The sequence below is a fragment of the Nerophis lumbriciformis genome, linkage group LG01 (assembly GCF_033978685.3).
Source record: "Nerophis lumbriciformis linkage group LG01, RoL_Nlum_v2.1, whole genome shotgun sequence".
NCBI classification, from domain to species: Eukaryota; Metazoa; Chordata; class Actinopteri; order Syngnathiformes; family Syngnathidae; genus Nerophis; species Nerophis lumbriciformis.
The window spans coordinates 5,795,913-5,811,952 of record NC_084548.2 but is presented as its reverse complement, the minus strand read 5'-3'; the positions used below and the strand labels follow the sequence as shown (position 1 = coordinate 5,811,952).

The window sequence follows — 16,040 nt, the reverse complement described above, 5'->3', positions numbered from 1 at the left end:
ATGTACGATTGACCCCAGAGATGACTTGAGCGCCAGTCCACAAGTTCAAGAACCCACTCCTCACACATCAAAGATAAACCAACAGAAGTTCACATGAGCAAGCATGTTGGCGACAGAGGCAAGGAAAAACTCCCCCTTACTGCCCGAATAAATCTTCATACTTCACAGGAACTGCGACCGATGTGACTATCAATCACAACTGCATTGCGTCTGAAATCTTTAATTCTGAAAGACCAGAACTGGATGTACACAATGACTCAACTTGAAAGAGACCAGCAGTTACGTGGGCTTTTTTTACACAGTGATAATAGCGAGTTGTAAGAGAAAAAGAATCCGTTTCTTTGGTAATGAGAGTCAGGGGTAGAATGGCGGCGATGCTGTTGGATGTCAGGAGCAGGATGCTGGAACAAGCCACATCGTATCGCAGCAAATGACTTTCATATGCTGCTGCAGACTCATAAGCAGACTTCCAAGATTTCTTGGATGGTTCTCATGCTTGTAAAAGAAGATAGACCTGAGCCAGTGAGAAGGGATAAAGAGACATCAGGCCCAGGCCTTGAAGTTATAGTGTATGGTCAGAATCTGGGCTCAGACTTGGAATGAGAAAAACCGCAGAGGATCCGCGAAATGGAACAAGAACAGAGATAAATCTCCCCAGTGGAGATAGAAAAACCATCAATTCTTCAACTGAGTCACAGACAGACAGTCATTTGACAATCACACCCGGATCTGTTTCTGGATTTAGCTCGTTATCTGCCCCTCTGCCTTCCTGTTGATCCCTGGCGTTAACATACGAGCAACAACAAGCGAAGGGGAGGGTACATACGCTCCCTGGTTCAGGGCCTGTGCGATTTCCGTTGTGTGCACAATTAGATATACACAAGCCCTTGCCCTTTTCCTGTGTCCAAATAAACAGTCCAAAAACAGCTGTGCTCACGTGTCCCGTTACGTAAGCCACCTTCTTGGTTAAGACAGCTGTCAAAAGCTCCTTCCTTTGGTCACAGTCCATTGATGTGTCGGCTAATAACAGACACATGCGCCTCCTCCAGCTTTACGTTTTACAAACAGGACAAATCCGCTGTTTTGTAGGGTCTTGTCACTTATAAGCCATCATTACTTCTTAAACCAGCGGTGCAAACATTTTTGAACCCACTTACGGACTTCTGACGGGCCTTGCAGATGGTAACAGCAAGTCTAGTGTTATTGCTCTGATCAATGCTCCAGTTCGGCCAAAACAAATCCAAACAAATATATAATGCTATAAAGAAGTTAGGTCAGGAAAAAACACAGAGGCTGTATCATCCCTACAAGCCTGTTTGGATCCGTTCTGTGTCGTCTTTCAGCTGTTTGAGGAGTGGGTTGCGTATGTCTTTCAATTTTGCTGTCTGTATCAGTTGTAAGCATTCCGATTTCAAAGTAATTTAGTTCCTCTACTGTTGGGGGGTTTTGTCGTTGATTTGAAGCCATAGGTGTTCTTGGTAGCGCTTCCTGCGTCTGGGTTGAAAAATAAGAAGGCTTTCCAGCGCATACGTCGCAAGAATTGTTCCGTCTTCTCAATCAGTTTTTGCTGGTATTCTTTCCTTGATGGTAATGGTATGTTCTTGGTGGAGTAGCCGATGTTGATCTTTTCCATAGTGGGTTGTCCAAGAGTGCTCAACAAGTCATATATTGGAGCAAAAATATAGTGGAGGTTTCTGTAATTTATCCATTATTCAGTGCTCAATACCGGGGTGGAGCGGAATATACGTTAGGTCAGGAAAAAACATACGTATATTCCACTCTACCCCGGTATTGAGCACTGAATAACGGATAAACCACAGAAACCCATCCATCCATTTTCTACCGCTTATTCCCTTTTGGGGTCGCGGGGGGCGCTGGAGCCTATCTCAGCTACAATCGGGCGGAAGGCGGGGTACACCCTGGACAAGTCGCCACCTCATCGCAGGGCCAACACAGATAGACAGACAACATTCACACTCACATTCACACACTAGGGCCAATTTAGTGTTGCCAATCAACCTATCCCCAGGTGCATGTCTTTGGAGGTGGGAGGAAGCCGGAGTACCCGGAGGGAACCCACGCAGTCACGGGGAGAACATGCAAACTCCATACAGAAAGATCCCGAGCCCGGGATTGAACCCAAGACTACTCAGGACCTTCGTATTGTGAGGCAGATGCACTAACCCCTCTTCCACCGTGCACAGAAACCTTGACTATATAATGCTCTATACCAGGGGTGCTCATTACGTCGATCGCGAGCTACCGGTCGATCTCGGAGGGTGTGTCAGTCGATCACCAGCCAGGCATTAAAAAAATAGTCCTAAAAATGAGCGATCATAAATCTTCACTATGACGTCACTTTCGTCACTTGATTGACATTCACGGCACCCGAGGGTCTTCTGAGATGACGCTGGCTGCTGCCAGCTCATTAAAATTACCGACTGGAAGGCGAGAAACACTTTATTTCAACAGACTCTGGCGCCGTACCTGTCGTCAAAACTCCAAAGACCGACTGCACAGTTGCGCTAACAAAATAAAAGTCTCAGAAAGCTGGCGTGCACAAGCCAGCAAGCTACAGAGTTTGCCGACAATGTATTTCTTGTAAAGTGTATACAAAGGAGTACGGAAGCTGGACAAATAAGATGCCAAAAACCAACCACTTTCATGTGGTAATGGACAGAAAGGAGGACTTTTTTTCTCCTCCATTCGAAAATGCGGACGTTATCATCACCACTGTCTGATTCCAATCAATGCAAGTCATCACAATCAGGTAATACACCAACTTATATTCTTGTCTTCATGAAAGAAAGGAATCTATATGTGTTAAACATGCTTGTATTATCTTTTAACACCTTTAACTTATTAACAATATTAACTATATGTGTTAAACATGCTTGCATTATCTTTAAACACCTTTAACTTGTTAACAATATTAACTATATGTGTTAAACATGCTTGTATTATCATTAAACACCTTTAACTTGTTAACAATATTAACTATATGTGTTAAACATGCTTGTATTATCATTAAACACCTTTAACTTGTTAACAATATTAACTATATGTGTTAAACATGCTTGTATTATCTTTAAACACCTTTAAGTTGTTAACAATATTAACTATATGTGTTAAACATGCTTGTATTATCATTAAATACCTTTAATTTATTAACAATATTAACTATGTTAAACATGCTTGTATTATCATTAAACACCTTTAACTTGTTAACAATATTAACTATATGTGTTAAACATACTTGCATTATCTTTAAACACCTTTAACTTGTTAACATATTAACTATATGTGTTAAACATGCTTGCATTATCATTAAACACCTTTAACTTGTTAACAAAAACATATATTTCATAAATAAGTAAATATAAATTATATATATGAATGAGGTAGATCCCCACGACTTGATCAATTGAAAAGTAGCTCGCCTGCAGAAAAAGTGTGAGCACCCCTGCTCTACACGGTACAGGTCAAAAGTTTGGACACACCTTCTCATTATTTGCGTTTTCTTTATTTTCATGAATATTTACATTGTAGATTGGCATCAAAACTATGAATGAACACATGTGGAGTTATGTACTTAAAAAAAAAAAGGTCAAATAACTGAAAACATGTTTTATATTCTAGTTTCTTCAAAATAGCCACCCTATGCTCTTATTACTGCTTTGCGCACACTGTAAAAAAAAAGAATGTAAATAAACGGTCATCTACTGGCAGCTATGGCTGCCAAGCGAAAACCATAAAATTAAAGTAAAACATTGTAAACCAAATAATGATCAAAAACATTATATTTACAGAAATTTTCATGAAATGTTTTGCGGAAAAATATCGTAATTTTACAGATTTTTACTAAATTATTAAGACGAACCACCTTTCATAAAGCGACGATGCAAACAGTTCTGCAGAAAAATACCTTTATTCTAGTTGGATTGTTAGTATGGACATAGACTTTTATACAACAAGCTACATATTTAATGAAAGATAATTACTGTAATTTTACATGAATTTGAAAGTGATTTAAGAAAACAGAAAATGCTATGTATAATTAATTTGGTATTTTTCTGTAAAAAAAAATAGAAATATACATAGTTTGTCATTACTGGCATATTACTTAAAATAACAGGCGGATTGTTTATTTACAGATTCAATTCTACAGTTTTATAAACTATTTAAAAAAAATAGAAAAATTACAGTAGAAATTTAAAGTAAATTAACCATAAAAATAGGATTTTTTTTTTTTACAGTGCACTCTTGGCATTCTCTTAATGAGCTTCAAGAGGTAGTCACCTGAAATGGTTTTCACTTCACAGGTGTCATAGTAGGGTTAGGGATAGTGTTAGGGTGTCCAGGGTGTACCCCGCCTTCCGCCCGAATGCAGCTGAGATAGGCTCCAGCACCCCCCGCGACCCCGAAAGGGACAAGCGGTAGAAAAATGGATGGATGGAGGTGTTATAGTTTTGATGCCTTCAGTGACAATCTACAATGTAAATAGTCATGTATGTAATGTAAATAGTATGTTACTTAACAAAAAAAGGTGGAATCACTGAAAACATGTTTTATATTCTAGTTTCTTCAAAATAGCCACCCTTTGCTCGGATTACTGCGCGCTCTTTATTGCACACATTAACAGAATCAGAATCAGAAATACTTTATTAATTAAAGTTTTCAGCACAATCCCATTCAAGATCAGACAAACATTACAGGGAGACAGAACAGGATTGCTGATTATTGTGCCATTATTGCACACTCTTGGCATTCTCTCGATGAGCTTCAAGAGGTAGTCCCCTGAAATGGTTTTCACTTCACAGGTGTGCTTGACAGAGCGAACAAAATAACATGTATATTTTTTCATTAGTTATTTAGATTTGACAAATTTGTTGAGCAATTTGGCGTTTGTGCCACTATTTAGAAATACAAATTAAACTTATTATGTTTCTTATTAGTTAGTTTTAGCTTAGTGTTTTCAAGCATTAATTGATTGATTGATTGAAACTTGTATTAGTAGATTGCACAGTACAGTACATATTCCGTACAATTGACCACTATATGGCATACTTGCCAACCCTCCCGGATTTTCCGGGAGACTCCCGAAATTCAGCGCCTCTCCCGAAAACCTCCCGGGACAAATTTTCTCCTGAAAATCTCCCGAAATTCAGGCCGAGCTGGAGGCCACGCCCCCCTCCAGCTCCACGCGGACCTGAGTCCGCTTTCCAACAATATAAACGACGTCTACAGTAAAGCAGTTCGTCTGCCGTAAACAGCGATGTTGTGACACTCTTAAACAGGACAATACTGCCATCTAGTGCATTTGATGAAATCACTTTTGTGCGTGCCACACAGCAATGCATCATCAGAGTTCAGCGTGGTTAGAAAGATAGTGACAGAGCATAGAACAAGGATGGACAATTCAACCCTTAACTCAACAATGAGTAGATGAGTGTTATGTGTGTGTATATGTGTAAATAAATGAACACTGAAATTCAAGTATTTCTCTTATTTATATATATATATATATATATATATATATGTCTTAATAAGGTTATCCAAAAAATAGTGCTCGATACCGTAGTAGAGCGCAATATATGTATGTGTGGGAAAAAAAATCACAAGACTATTTCATCTCTACAGGCCTGTTTCATGAGGGGGTTCCCTCAATCATCAGGAGATTTTAATGGGAGCATTCACATGCCATGAATACCATGAACAATATACGACAAATTATCTCAAACCACAACAAAACAATTGCAAATGAGCCGTCGGCCCCCGGACAGAGCGACTCCAAAACCAACAAAGGCTGCAACTGCCGAAAGAAACCTGATTGCCCTCTCAACGGGGGGTGCTTACAAACATCAGTTGTCTACCAATCTAAGGTAACACGCAAGGACATTAACACATCCGACACATATGTAGGATTAACCGAGGGAGAGTTCAAAACCAGATGGAACAATCACAAGGCTTCTTTCAGGAACCAAAACCTGCGGAATACCACAGAACTCAGCAAACACATTTGGGACCTCCAAGACAATAATGTTGAATATTCAATAACATGGCAAATTCTTGCATCCAGCACACCTTACAATAGTGGTAATAAAAGATGCAACCTATGCTTGAAAGAGAAACTGTTTATTATTTACCGTCCAGACCTGTCATCCCTCAACAAGCGCAGCGAAATTGTATCAGCATGCCGCCACAGACGGAAACACCTCCTAGGTAACACATGAGCCAATCACCACGCCCCTACGCCAGCCTGTACCCACCCACTCTGTGCCCTATATAAACCATGGTATGCGAATGCTCCCATTAAAATCTCCTGATGATTGAGGGTACCCCCCTCATGAAACAGGCCTGTAGAGATGAAATAGTCTTGTGATTTTTTTCCCACACATATATATATATATATATATATATATATATATATATATATATATATATATATATATATATATATATATATATATATAATAAAATAAATATATATTTATAGCTAGAATTCACTGAAAGTCAATTATTTCTTATATATATATATATGAAATACTTGACTTGGTGAATTCTAGCAGTAAATATACTCCTCCCCTCTTAACCACGCCCCCAACCACGCCCCCGCCCCCAACCACGCCCCCACCCCCCACCTCCCGAAATTGGAGGTCTCAAGGTTGGCAAGTATGCTATATGGTTACACCCCAATAAGTTTTTCAACTTATTTAAGTCGGGGTCCACGTAAATCAATTCATGGTAAGGAGGACAAAAGGTAGCGAGCACCCGCTGCGTGTTGAAAAAATCGGCGCATGCTTTCATGTCAGTCTCCAAAAATATTCAACGAGTTTAGAAAAAGCTGCAAGATTTGTTGCCCGTCGCTTTTTTGAGAAGAGACTAGAGCGGTCTACATCGCAGCCATGAGGATAGAGTAAAATAAAGTGACTAAAACCTTTTTGTTTTCGGTTCATTCTTCCAAATGTTATGTTTTTGCGTGTAATAAATGTTGCCGTCCACAATAAAAAAGGGAAAATGTGTGTCTGGTATTCACACGCGGCTTCCTGTGTGTGTTTTAGGTGACCACAGCATGTATCGCAGCTCCCGCCAATGACCTGGTAAGCCTTGTTTCATACCTCATTTTTTTTCCCCTTCAAACCCTCTGTGGATCCCTTTTGTAGCTCCCTGCAAGATACGGTTCTCTGCAAACCACTGAATTGCCCGCCCCCCTAACCCGAATACCCGAATTCCTTCTGGGAAGCCGATCCCTCGATCAGCTTCATTTCTGCTGCGCTGCACGATTCCTGTTGTGAAAAGAAAAAAAACATGTTGTAGGAAGTAGTACTGTTTATCCATTAGAGAGTCTGTTTGTTTCATTAACTTTCCTTTCCTTCCTCTGCATCCCCTCCTTTGGCTTCCTGCCCCTTCCTCCTCTTCTTCGCCTCTTTTTGGACATCAAAACAGCCGCTTCTCCTTCCCGTCATATTTTCACTTTTTGCTGACGTCTTTGCTTGTTTGCTTCCAGCAACGCAGAGGGACCGCTCCATCTCGAAACACCCAACACTTGGTGAGCGTCTCACTCTCCCATCTTCTCTCCTTTTCAAGTTGTAGATATTCCCTTTTCTAATCACGAGGGAAAGGGTAATTAGTTGCTTAGAAATACACACCCCGTTTCCATATGAGTTGGGAAATTGTGTTAGATGTAAATATAAACGGAATACAATGATTTGCAAATCCTTTTCAACCCATATTCAGTTGAATGCACTACAAAGACAACATATTTGATGTTCAAACTCATAAACTTTATTTTTTTTCTGCAAATAATAATTAACTTAGAATTTCATAGCCGCAACATGTGCCAAAGTAGTTGGGAAAGGGCATGTTCACCACTGTGTTACATGGCCTTTCCTTTTAACAACACTCAGTAAAGGTTTGGGAACTGAGGAGACACATTTTTTTAAGCATCTCAGGTGGAATTCTTTCCCATTCTTGCTTGATGTACAGCTTAAGTTGTTCAACCGTTGTGCTATTTTAGGCTTCATAATGCGCCACACATTTTCAATGGGAGACAGGTCTGGACTACAGGCAGGCCAGTCTAGTACCCGCACTCTTTTACTATGAAGCCACGTTGATGTTACACGTGGCTTGGCATTGTCTTGCTGAAATAAGCAGGGGCGTCCATGGTAACGTTGCTTGGATGGCAACATATGTTGCTCCAAAACCTGTATGTACCTTTCAGCATTAATGGTGCCTTCACAGATGTGTAAGTTACCCATGTCTTGGGCACTAATACACCCCCATACCATCACTGATGCTGGCTTTTCAACTTTGCGCCTATAACAATCCGGATGGTTCTTTTCCTCTTTGGTCCGGAGGACACGACGTCCACAGTTTCCAAAAACAATTTGAAATGTGGACTCGTCAGACCACAGAACACTTTTCCACTTTGTATCAGTCCATCTTAGATGAGCTCAGGCCCAGTGAAGCCGACGGCGTTTCTGGGTGTTGTTGATAAACGGTTTTCGCCTTGCATAGGAGAGTTTTAAGTTGCACTTACAGATGTAGCGACCAACTGTAGTTACTGACAGTGGGTTTCTGTAGTGTTCCTGAGCCTATGTGGTGATATCCTTTACACACTGATGTCGCTTGTTGATGCAGTACAGCCTGAGGGATCGAAGGTCACGGGCTTAGCTGCTTACGTGCAGTGATTTCTCCAGATTCTCTGAACCCTTTGATGATATTACGGACCGTAGATGGTGAAATCCCTAAATTCCTTGCAATAGCTGGTTGAGAAAGGTTTTTCTTAAACTGTTCAACAATTTGCTCACGCATTTGTTGACAAAGTGGTGACCCTCGCCCCATCCTTGTTTGTGAATGACTGAGCATTTCATGGAATCTACTTTTATACCCAATCATGGCACCCACCTGTTCCCAATGTGCCTGTTCACCTGTGGGATGTTCCAAATAAGTGTTTGATGAGCATTCCTCAACTTTATCAGTATTTATTGCCACCTTTCCCAACTTCTTTGTCACGTGTTGCTGGCATCAAATTCTAAAGTTAATGATTATGATTATGAAATGTTTTATCAGTTTGAACATCAAATATGTTGTCTTTGTAGCATATTCAACTGAATATGGGTTGAAAATGATTTGCAAATCATTGTATTTTGTTTGTATTTACATCTAACATAATTTCCCAACTCATATGGAAATGGTGTTTGTATATTTATTGTTTATAGCCACTGTAACACTACCCAATAAGTTCCAATAGCTGTAGTTATTATGTTCCAATAGCTGTAGTTAGTATGTTCCAATAGCTGTAGTTAGTATGTTCCAATAGCTGTAGTTAGTATGTTCCAATAGCTGTAGTTAGTATGTTCCAATAGCTGTAGTTAGTATGTTCCAATAGCTGTAGTTAGTATGTTCCAGTAGCTGTAGTTAGTATGTCCCAATAGCTGTAGATAGTATGTTCCAATAGCTGTAGATAGTATGTTCCAATAGCTGTAGTTAGTATGTTCCAATAGCAGCAGAAGTGCACTTTTTGGAGAGCTGTATTATTTTCAGTTTTGTGCCCAAGGGACCGATTTTATTTAACACTATATTATTATTTATACACCTATAGTGATCACAGAGACAGGTTGTTTTTGTGTTACTGTATATATTTGTTTTTCTGAAAAATCCCACTTAATATACTTTGGGCAACAACAGTCAATATTTATTTATTTTATTTTATTTTTTTAGGGGGGGTAACAGTCTATATTTATTTATTTATTAGATTTTATTTGTTTCTTATATAATAAAAGTAAGCTTTTGTTAAACCAAATATTGTGTTTTTTTTTCCATATACAACCACCTATCTGGATTCGATTAGGAATCGTTTCGATAAAAGGATTCAATAATTTCTTATCAAACATCATCCCTAATCTGGGGTGTTCTCCAAATAAAGATGGGATAGGCTCCAGCTCACCTGTCACCCTAATGAGGACAATCGCTATAGAATGTTGATGAATGGATTGTTAATTGTCTACATGTTCCCCATAATTGACTGTCAAACAGCCTATTGTGTATTTAAAATGCAGCTGTGATAGGCTCCAGCTCACATTCTTTACATTGCGTCCTTTCCACAGGGCTCCACCAAGTCTTTGACGTACACCAAGCAGAGGAACACCCTGCCAAGGTAAAGGTCGTCTCATTGGTTCATTTCACCACGTGACCGATCAGGAATGTGGGCGTGGCTTCGATGAGTCCCTTCTCTCGCCGCTCCTTCACTCGCTCTGCTTGGCTTCTTCTCTCATCCCCCCCTCGTGTGCCGGCGCAGGAGCTTCAGCGTGGACCGCGTGATGGAGCGAGTGATGGAGCGCCACTACGACTTCGACCTCACCTACATCACGGAGAGGATCATCTCCGTCTTCTTCCCGCCCAAGCTGGAAGAGCAGCGGTACCGGCTCAACCTGAAGGAGGTGGCCGCCATGCTCAAGTCCAAGCATCAGGACAAGTTTTTGGTGAGGACAATGATGAACACCCGCCCCACAATGGTTGTTTGCCTGTTTGGGGCCTGGGGTAGACTCCAGCTCATCTGTGACCCTTTGAACATGTGCTGTAGAAAGAGGATGGATGACAGTTGGTCTATATGGGCCCACTGATTGACTGGAAAGCAGCCCATGGTGTACTAAAAGTGCAGCTGGGATAGGCTCCAGCTCATCTGTGACCCTTTGAACATGTGCTGTAGAAAGAGGATGGATGTTTGTCTGTCTATATGTGCCCTATAATTTGACTGGCAAGCAATCCCAGCGGTTTTTCAGATGAGGCTGGGATAGACTCCAGCTCACCTGAGACCCTAATGAGGAAAATCGCTATAGAAAATGGACGGATGGTTGTCTGTTTATGTGTGTCCTATGATTGACAGGCAAGCAGAAAGGGGTGTTCTATAAATGCAGCTGGGATAGGTTCCAGCTCACCTGTGACTCCAATGAGGAGAATCGCTATAGCCAGTGGATATTTGTCTGTCTATATGTGTCCTATGATTTGACTGGCAAAGAATCCCAGTGGTTCTCCAGATGAAGCTGGGATAGACTCCAGCTCATCTGTGACCCTTTGAACATGTGCTGTAGAATCAGGAAGGATGACAGTTGGTCTATATGGGCCCAATGATTGACTGGAAAGCAGCCCATGGTATACTAAAAGTGCAGCTGGGATAGGCTCCAGCTCATCTGTGACCCTTTGAACATGTGCTGTAGAAAGAGGATGGATGTTTGTCTGTCTATATGTGCCCTATGATTTGACTGGCAAGCAATCCCAGCGGTTCTCCAGATGAAGCTGGGGTAGACTCCAGCTCACCTAAGACCCTATTTAGGAAAATCGCTATAGAAAATGGATGGATGGTTGTCTGTTTATATGTGTCCTATGATTTGACTGGCAAGCAATCCCAGCGGTTCTCCAGATGAAGCTGGGGTAGACTCCAGCTCACCTGTGACCCTTTGAACATGTGCTGTAGAAAGAAGATGGATGACAGTTGGTCTATATGGGCCCAATGATTGACTGGAAAGCAGCCCTGGGTGTACTAAAAGTGCAGCTGGGATAGGCTCCAGCTCATCTGTGACCCTTTGAACATGTGCTGTAGAAAGAGGATGGATGTTTGTCTGTCTATATGTGCCCTATGATTTGACTGGCAAGCAATCCCAGAAGTTCTCCAGAGGAAGCTGGGATAGACTCCAGCTCACCTGAGACCCTAATGAGGAAAATCACTATAGAAAATGGACGGATGGTTGTCTGTCTATATGTGTCCTATGATTGACAGGCAAGCAGAAAGGGGTGTTCTATAAATGCAGCTGGGATAGGTTCCAGCTCACCTGTGACTCCAATGAGGACAATCGCTATAGCCAGTGGATATTTGTCTGTCTATATGTGTCCTATGATTTGACTGGCAAGCAATCCCAGCAGTTCTCCAGATGAAGCTGGGATAGACTCCAGCTCACCTGAGACCCTAATGAGGAAAATCACTATAGAAAATGGATGGATGTTTGTCTGTTTTTATGTGTCCTGTGATTTGACTGGCAAGCAATCCCAGCGGTTCTCCAGATAAAGCTGGGGTAGACTCCAGCTCACCTGTGACCTTTTGAACATGTGCTGTAGAAAGAGGATGGATGACAGTTTGTCTATATGGGCACAATGATTGACTGGAATGCAGCCCTGGGTGTACTAAAAATGCAGCTGGGATAGGCTCCAGCTCATCTGTGACCCTTTGAACATGTGCTGTAGAAAGAGGATGGATGTTTGTCTGTCTATATGTGCCCTATGATTTGACTGGCAAGCAATCCCAGCGGTTCTTCAGATGAGGCTGGGATAGACTCCAGCTCACCTGAGACCCTAATGAGGAAAATCACTATAGAAAATTGTTGGATGGTTGTCTGTTTATATGTGTCCTATGATTTGACTGGCAAGCAGAAAGGGGTGTTCTATAAATGCAGCTGGGATAGGTTCCAGCTCACCTGTGACTCCAATGAGGACAATCGCTATAGCCAGTGGATATTTGTCTGTCTATATGTGTCCTATGATTTGTCTGGCAAGGAATCCCAGTGGTTCTCCAGATGAAGCTGGGATAGGCTCCAGCTCATCTGTGACCCTTTGAACATGTGCTGTAGAAAGAGGATGGATGTTTGTCTGTCTATATGTGCCCAATGATTTGACTGGCAAGCAATCCCAGCGGTTCTCCAGATGAAGCTGGGATAGACCCCAGCTCATCTGTGACCCTTTGAATATGTGCTTTAGAATCAGGAAGGATGACAGTTGGTCTATATGGGCCCAATGATTGACTGGAAAGCAGCCCTGGGTGTAATAAAAGTGCAGCTGGGATAGGCTCCAGCGCATCTGTGACCCTTTGAACATGTGCTGTAGAAAGAGGATGGATATTTGTCTGTCTATATGTGCCCTATGATTTGACTGGCAAGCAATCCCAGCGGTTCTCCAGATGAAGCTGGGATAGACTCCAGCTCACCTGAAACCCTAATGAGGAAAATCACTATAGAAAATGGATGGATGGTTGTCTGTTTATATGTGTCCTATGATTTGACTGGCAAGCAGAAAGGGGTGTTCTATAAATGCAGCTGGGATAGGTTCCAGCTCACCTGTGACTCCAATGAGGACAATCGCTATAGCCAGTGGATATTTGTCTGTCTATATGTGTCCTATGATTTGACTGGCAAAGAATCCCAGTGGTTCTCCAGATGAAGCTGGGATAGACTCCAGCTCATCTGTGACCCTTTGAATATGTGCTGTAGAATCAGGAAGGATGACAGTTGGTCTATATGGGCCCAATGATTGACTGGAAAGCAGCCCTGGGTGTAATAAAAATGCAGCTGGGATAGGCTCCAGCTCATCTGTGACCCTTTGAACATGTGCTGTAGAAAGAGGATGGATGTTTGTCTGTCTATATGTGCCCTATGATTTGACTGGCAAGCAATCCCAGCGGTTCTCCAGATGAAGCTGGGATAGACTCCAGCTCACCTGAGACCCTAATGAGGAAAATCACTATAGAAAATGAATGGATGGTTGTCTGTTTATATGTGTCCTATGATTTGACTGGCAAGCAGAAAGGGGTGTTCTATAAATGCAGCTGGGATAGGTTCCAGCTCACCTGTGACTCCAATGAGGACAATCGCTATAGCCAGTGGATATTTGTCTGTCTATATGTGTCCTATGATTTGACTGGCAAGCAATCCCAGCAGTTCTCCAGATAAAGCTGGGATAGACTCCAGCTCACCTGAGACCCTAATGAGGAAAATCACTATAGAAAATGGATGGATGGTTGTCAGTCTGGATGTGTCCTATGATTTGACTGGCAAGCATTTCCCAGCGGTTCTCCAGATAAAGCTGGGGTAGACTCCAGCTCACCTGTGAGCCTTTGAACATGTGCTGTAGAAAGAGGATGGATGACAGTTGGTCTATATGGGCCCAATGATTGACTGGAAAGCAGCCCTGGGTGTACTAAAAGTGCAGCTGGGATAGGCTCCAGCTCATCTGTGACCCTTTGAACATGTGCTGTAGAAAGAGGATGGATGTTTGTCTGTTTATATGTGCCCTATGATTTGACTGGCAAGCAATCCCAGCGGTTCTCCAGATAAAGCTGGGGTAGACTCCAGCTCATCTGTGACCCTTTGAACATGTGCTGTAGAAAGAGGATGGATGTTTGTCTGTCTATATGTGTCCTATGATTTGACTGGCAAGCAATCCCAGCGGTTCTCCAGATAAAGCTGGGGTAGACTCCAGCTCACCTGTGACCCTTTGAACATGTGCTGTAGAAAGAGGGTGGATGACAGTTGGTCTATATGGGCTCAATGATTGACTGGAAAGCAGCCCTGGGTGTAATAAAAATGCAGCTGGGATAGGCTCCAGCTCATCTGTGACCCTTTGAACATGTGCTGTAGAAAGAGGATGGATGTTTGTCTGTCTATATGTGCCCAATGATTTGACTGGCAAGCAATACCAGCGGTTTTTCAGATGAGGCTGGGATAGACTCCAGCTCACCTGTGACCCTAATGAGGAAAATCACTATAGAAAATGGTTGGATGTTTGTCTGTTTATATGTGTCCTATGATTTGACTGGCAAGCAATCCCAGCGGTTCTCCAGATAAAGCTGGGGTAGACTCCAGCTCACCTGTGACCCTTTGAACATGTGCTGTAGAAAGAGGATGGATGACAGTTGGTCTATATGGGCTCAATGATTGACTGGAAAGCAGCCCTGGGTGTAATAAAAATGCAGCTGGGATAGGCTCCAGCTCATCTGTGACCCTTTGAACATGTGCTGTAGAAAGAGGATGGATGTTTGTCTGTCTATATGTGCCCAATGATTTGACTGGCAAGCAATCCCAGCGGTTCTCCAGATAAAGCTGGGGTAGACTCCAGCTCACCTGTGACCCTTTGAACATGTGCTGTAGAAAGAGGATGGATGACAGTTGGTCTATATGGGCCCAATGATTGACTGGAAAGCAGCCCTGGGTGTACTAAAAGTGCAGCTGGGATAGGCTCCAGCTCATCTGTGACCCTTTGAACATGTGCTGTAGAAAGAGGATGGATGTTTGTCTGTCTATATGTGCCCTATGATTTGACTGGCAAGCAATCCCAGCGGTTCTTCAGATGAAACTGGGATAGACTCCAGCTCACCTGAGACCCTAATGAGGAAAATCACTATAGAAAATGGACGGATGTTTGTCTGTTTATATGTGTCCTATGATTGACAGGCAAGCAGAAAGGGGTGTTCTATAAATGCAGCTGGGATAGGTTCCAGCTCACCTGTGACTCCAATGAGGACAATCGCTATAGCCAGTGGATATTTGTCTGTCTATATGTGTCCTATGATTTGACTGGCAAGCAATCCCAGTGGTTCTCCAGATGAAGCTGGGATAGACTCCAGCTCATCTGTGACCCTTTGAATATGTGCTGTAGAATCAGGAAGGATGACAGTTTGTCTATATGGGCCCAATGATTGACTGGAAAGCAGCCCTGGGTGTACTAAAAGTGCAGCTGGGATAGGCTCCAGCTCATTTGTGACCCTTTGAACATGTGCTGTAGAAAGAGGATGGATGTTTGTCTGTCTATATGTGCCCAATGATTTGACTGGCAAGCAATCCCAGCGGTTCTCCAGATGAAGCTGGGATAGACTCCAGCTCACCTGAGACCCTAATGAGGAAAATCACTATAGAAAATGGATGGATGGTTGTCTGTTTATATGTGTCCTATGATTTGACTGGCAAGCAATCCCAGCGGTTCTCCAGATAAAGCTGGGGTAGACTCCAGCTCACCTGTGACCCTTTGAACATGTGCTGTAGAAAGAGGATGGATGACAGTTGGTCTATATGGGCACAATGATTGACTGGAAAGCAGCCCTGGGTGTAATAAAAATGCAGCTGGGATAGGCTCCAGCTCATATGTGACCCTTTGAACATGTGCTGTAGAAAGAGGATGGATGTTTGTCTGTCTATATGTGCCCAATGATTTGATTGGCAAGCAATCCCAGCGGTTCTTCAGATGAGGCTGGAGTAGACTCCAGCTCACCTAAGACC

At 42.4% G+C, this 16,040-nt stretch overlaps 1 protein-coding gene across 3 annotated transcripts in view; it reads left to right on the top strand.

The window, feature by feature from the left end:
* Window positions 1-16,040, top strand: part of tns2a (tensin 2a) — a 220,920-nt gene that overhangs the window by 141,521 nt on the left and 63,359 nt on the right. For all 3 annotated transcript variants that reach the window (XM_061974002.1, XM_061973993.1, XM_061974011.1), the window contains exons 4-7: window positions 7,062-7,100; window positions 7,508-7,549; window positions 10,110-10,159; window positions 10,301-10,484. In XM_061974002.1, coding sequence (XP_061829986.1) covers window positions 7,062-7,100; window positions 7,508-7,549; window positions 10,110-10,159; window positions 10,301-10,484 — 315 coding nt within the window. The remainder of the gene's footprint in view (window positions 1-7,061; window positions 7,101-7,507; window positions 7,550-10,109; window positions 10,160-10,300; window positions 10,485-16,040) is intronic.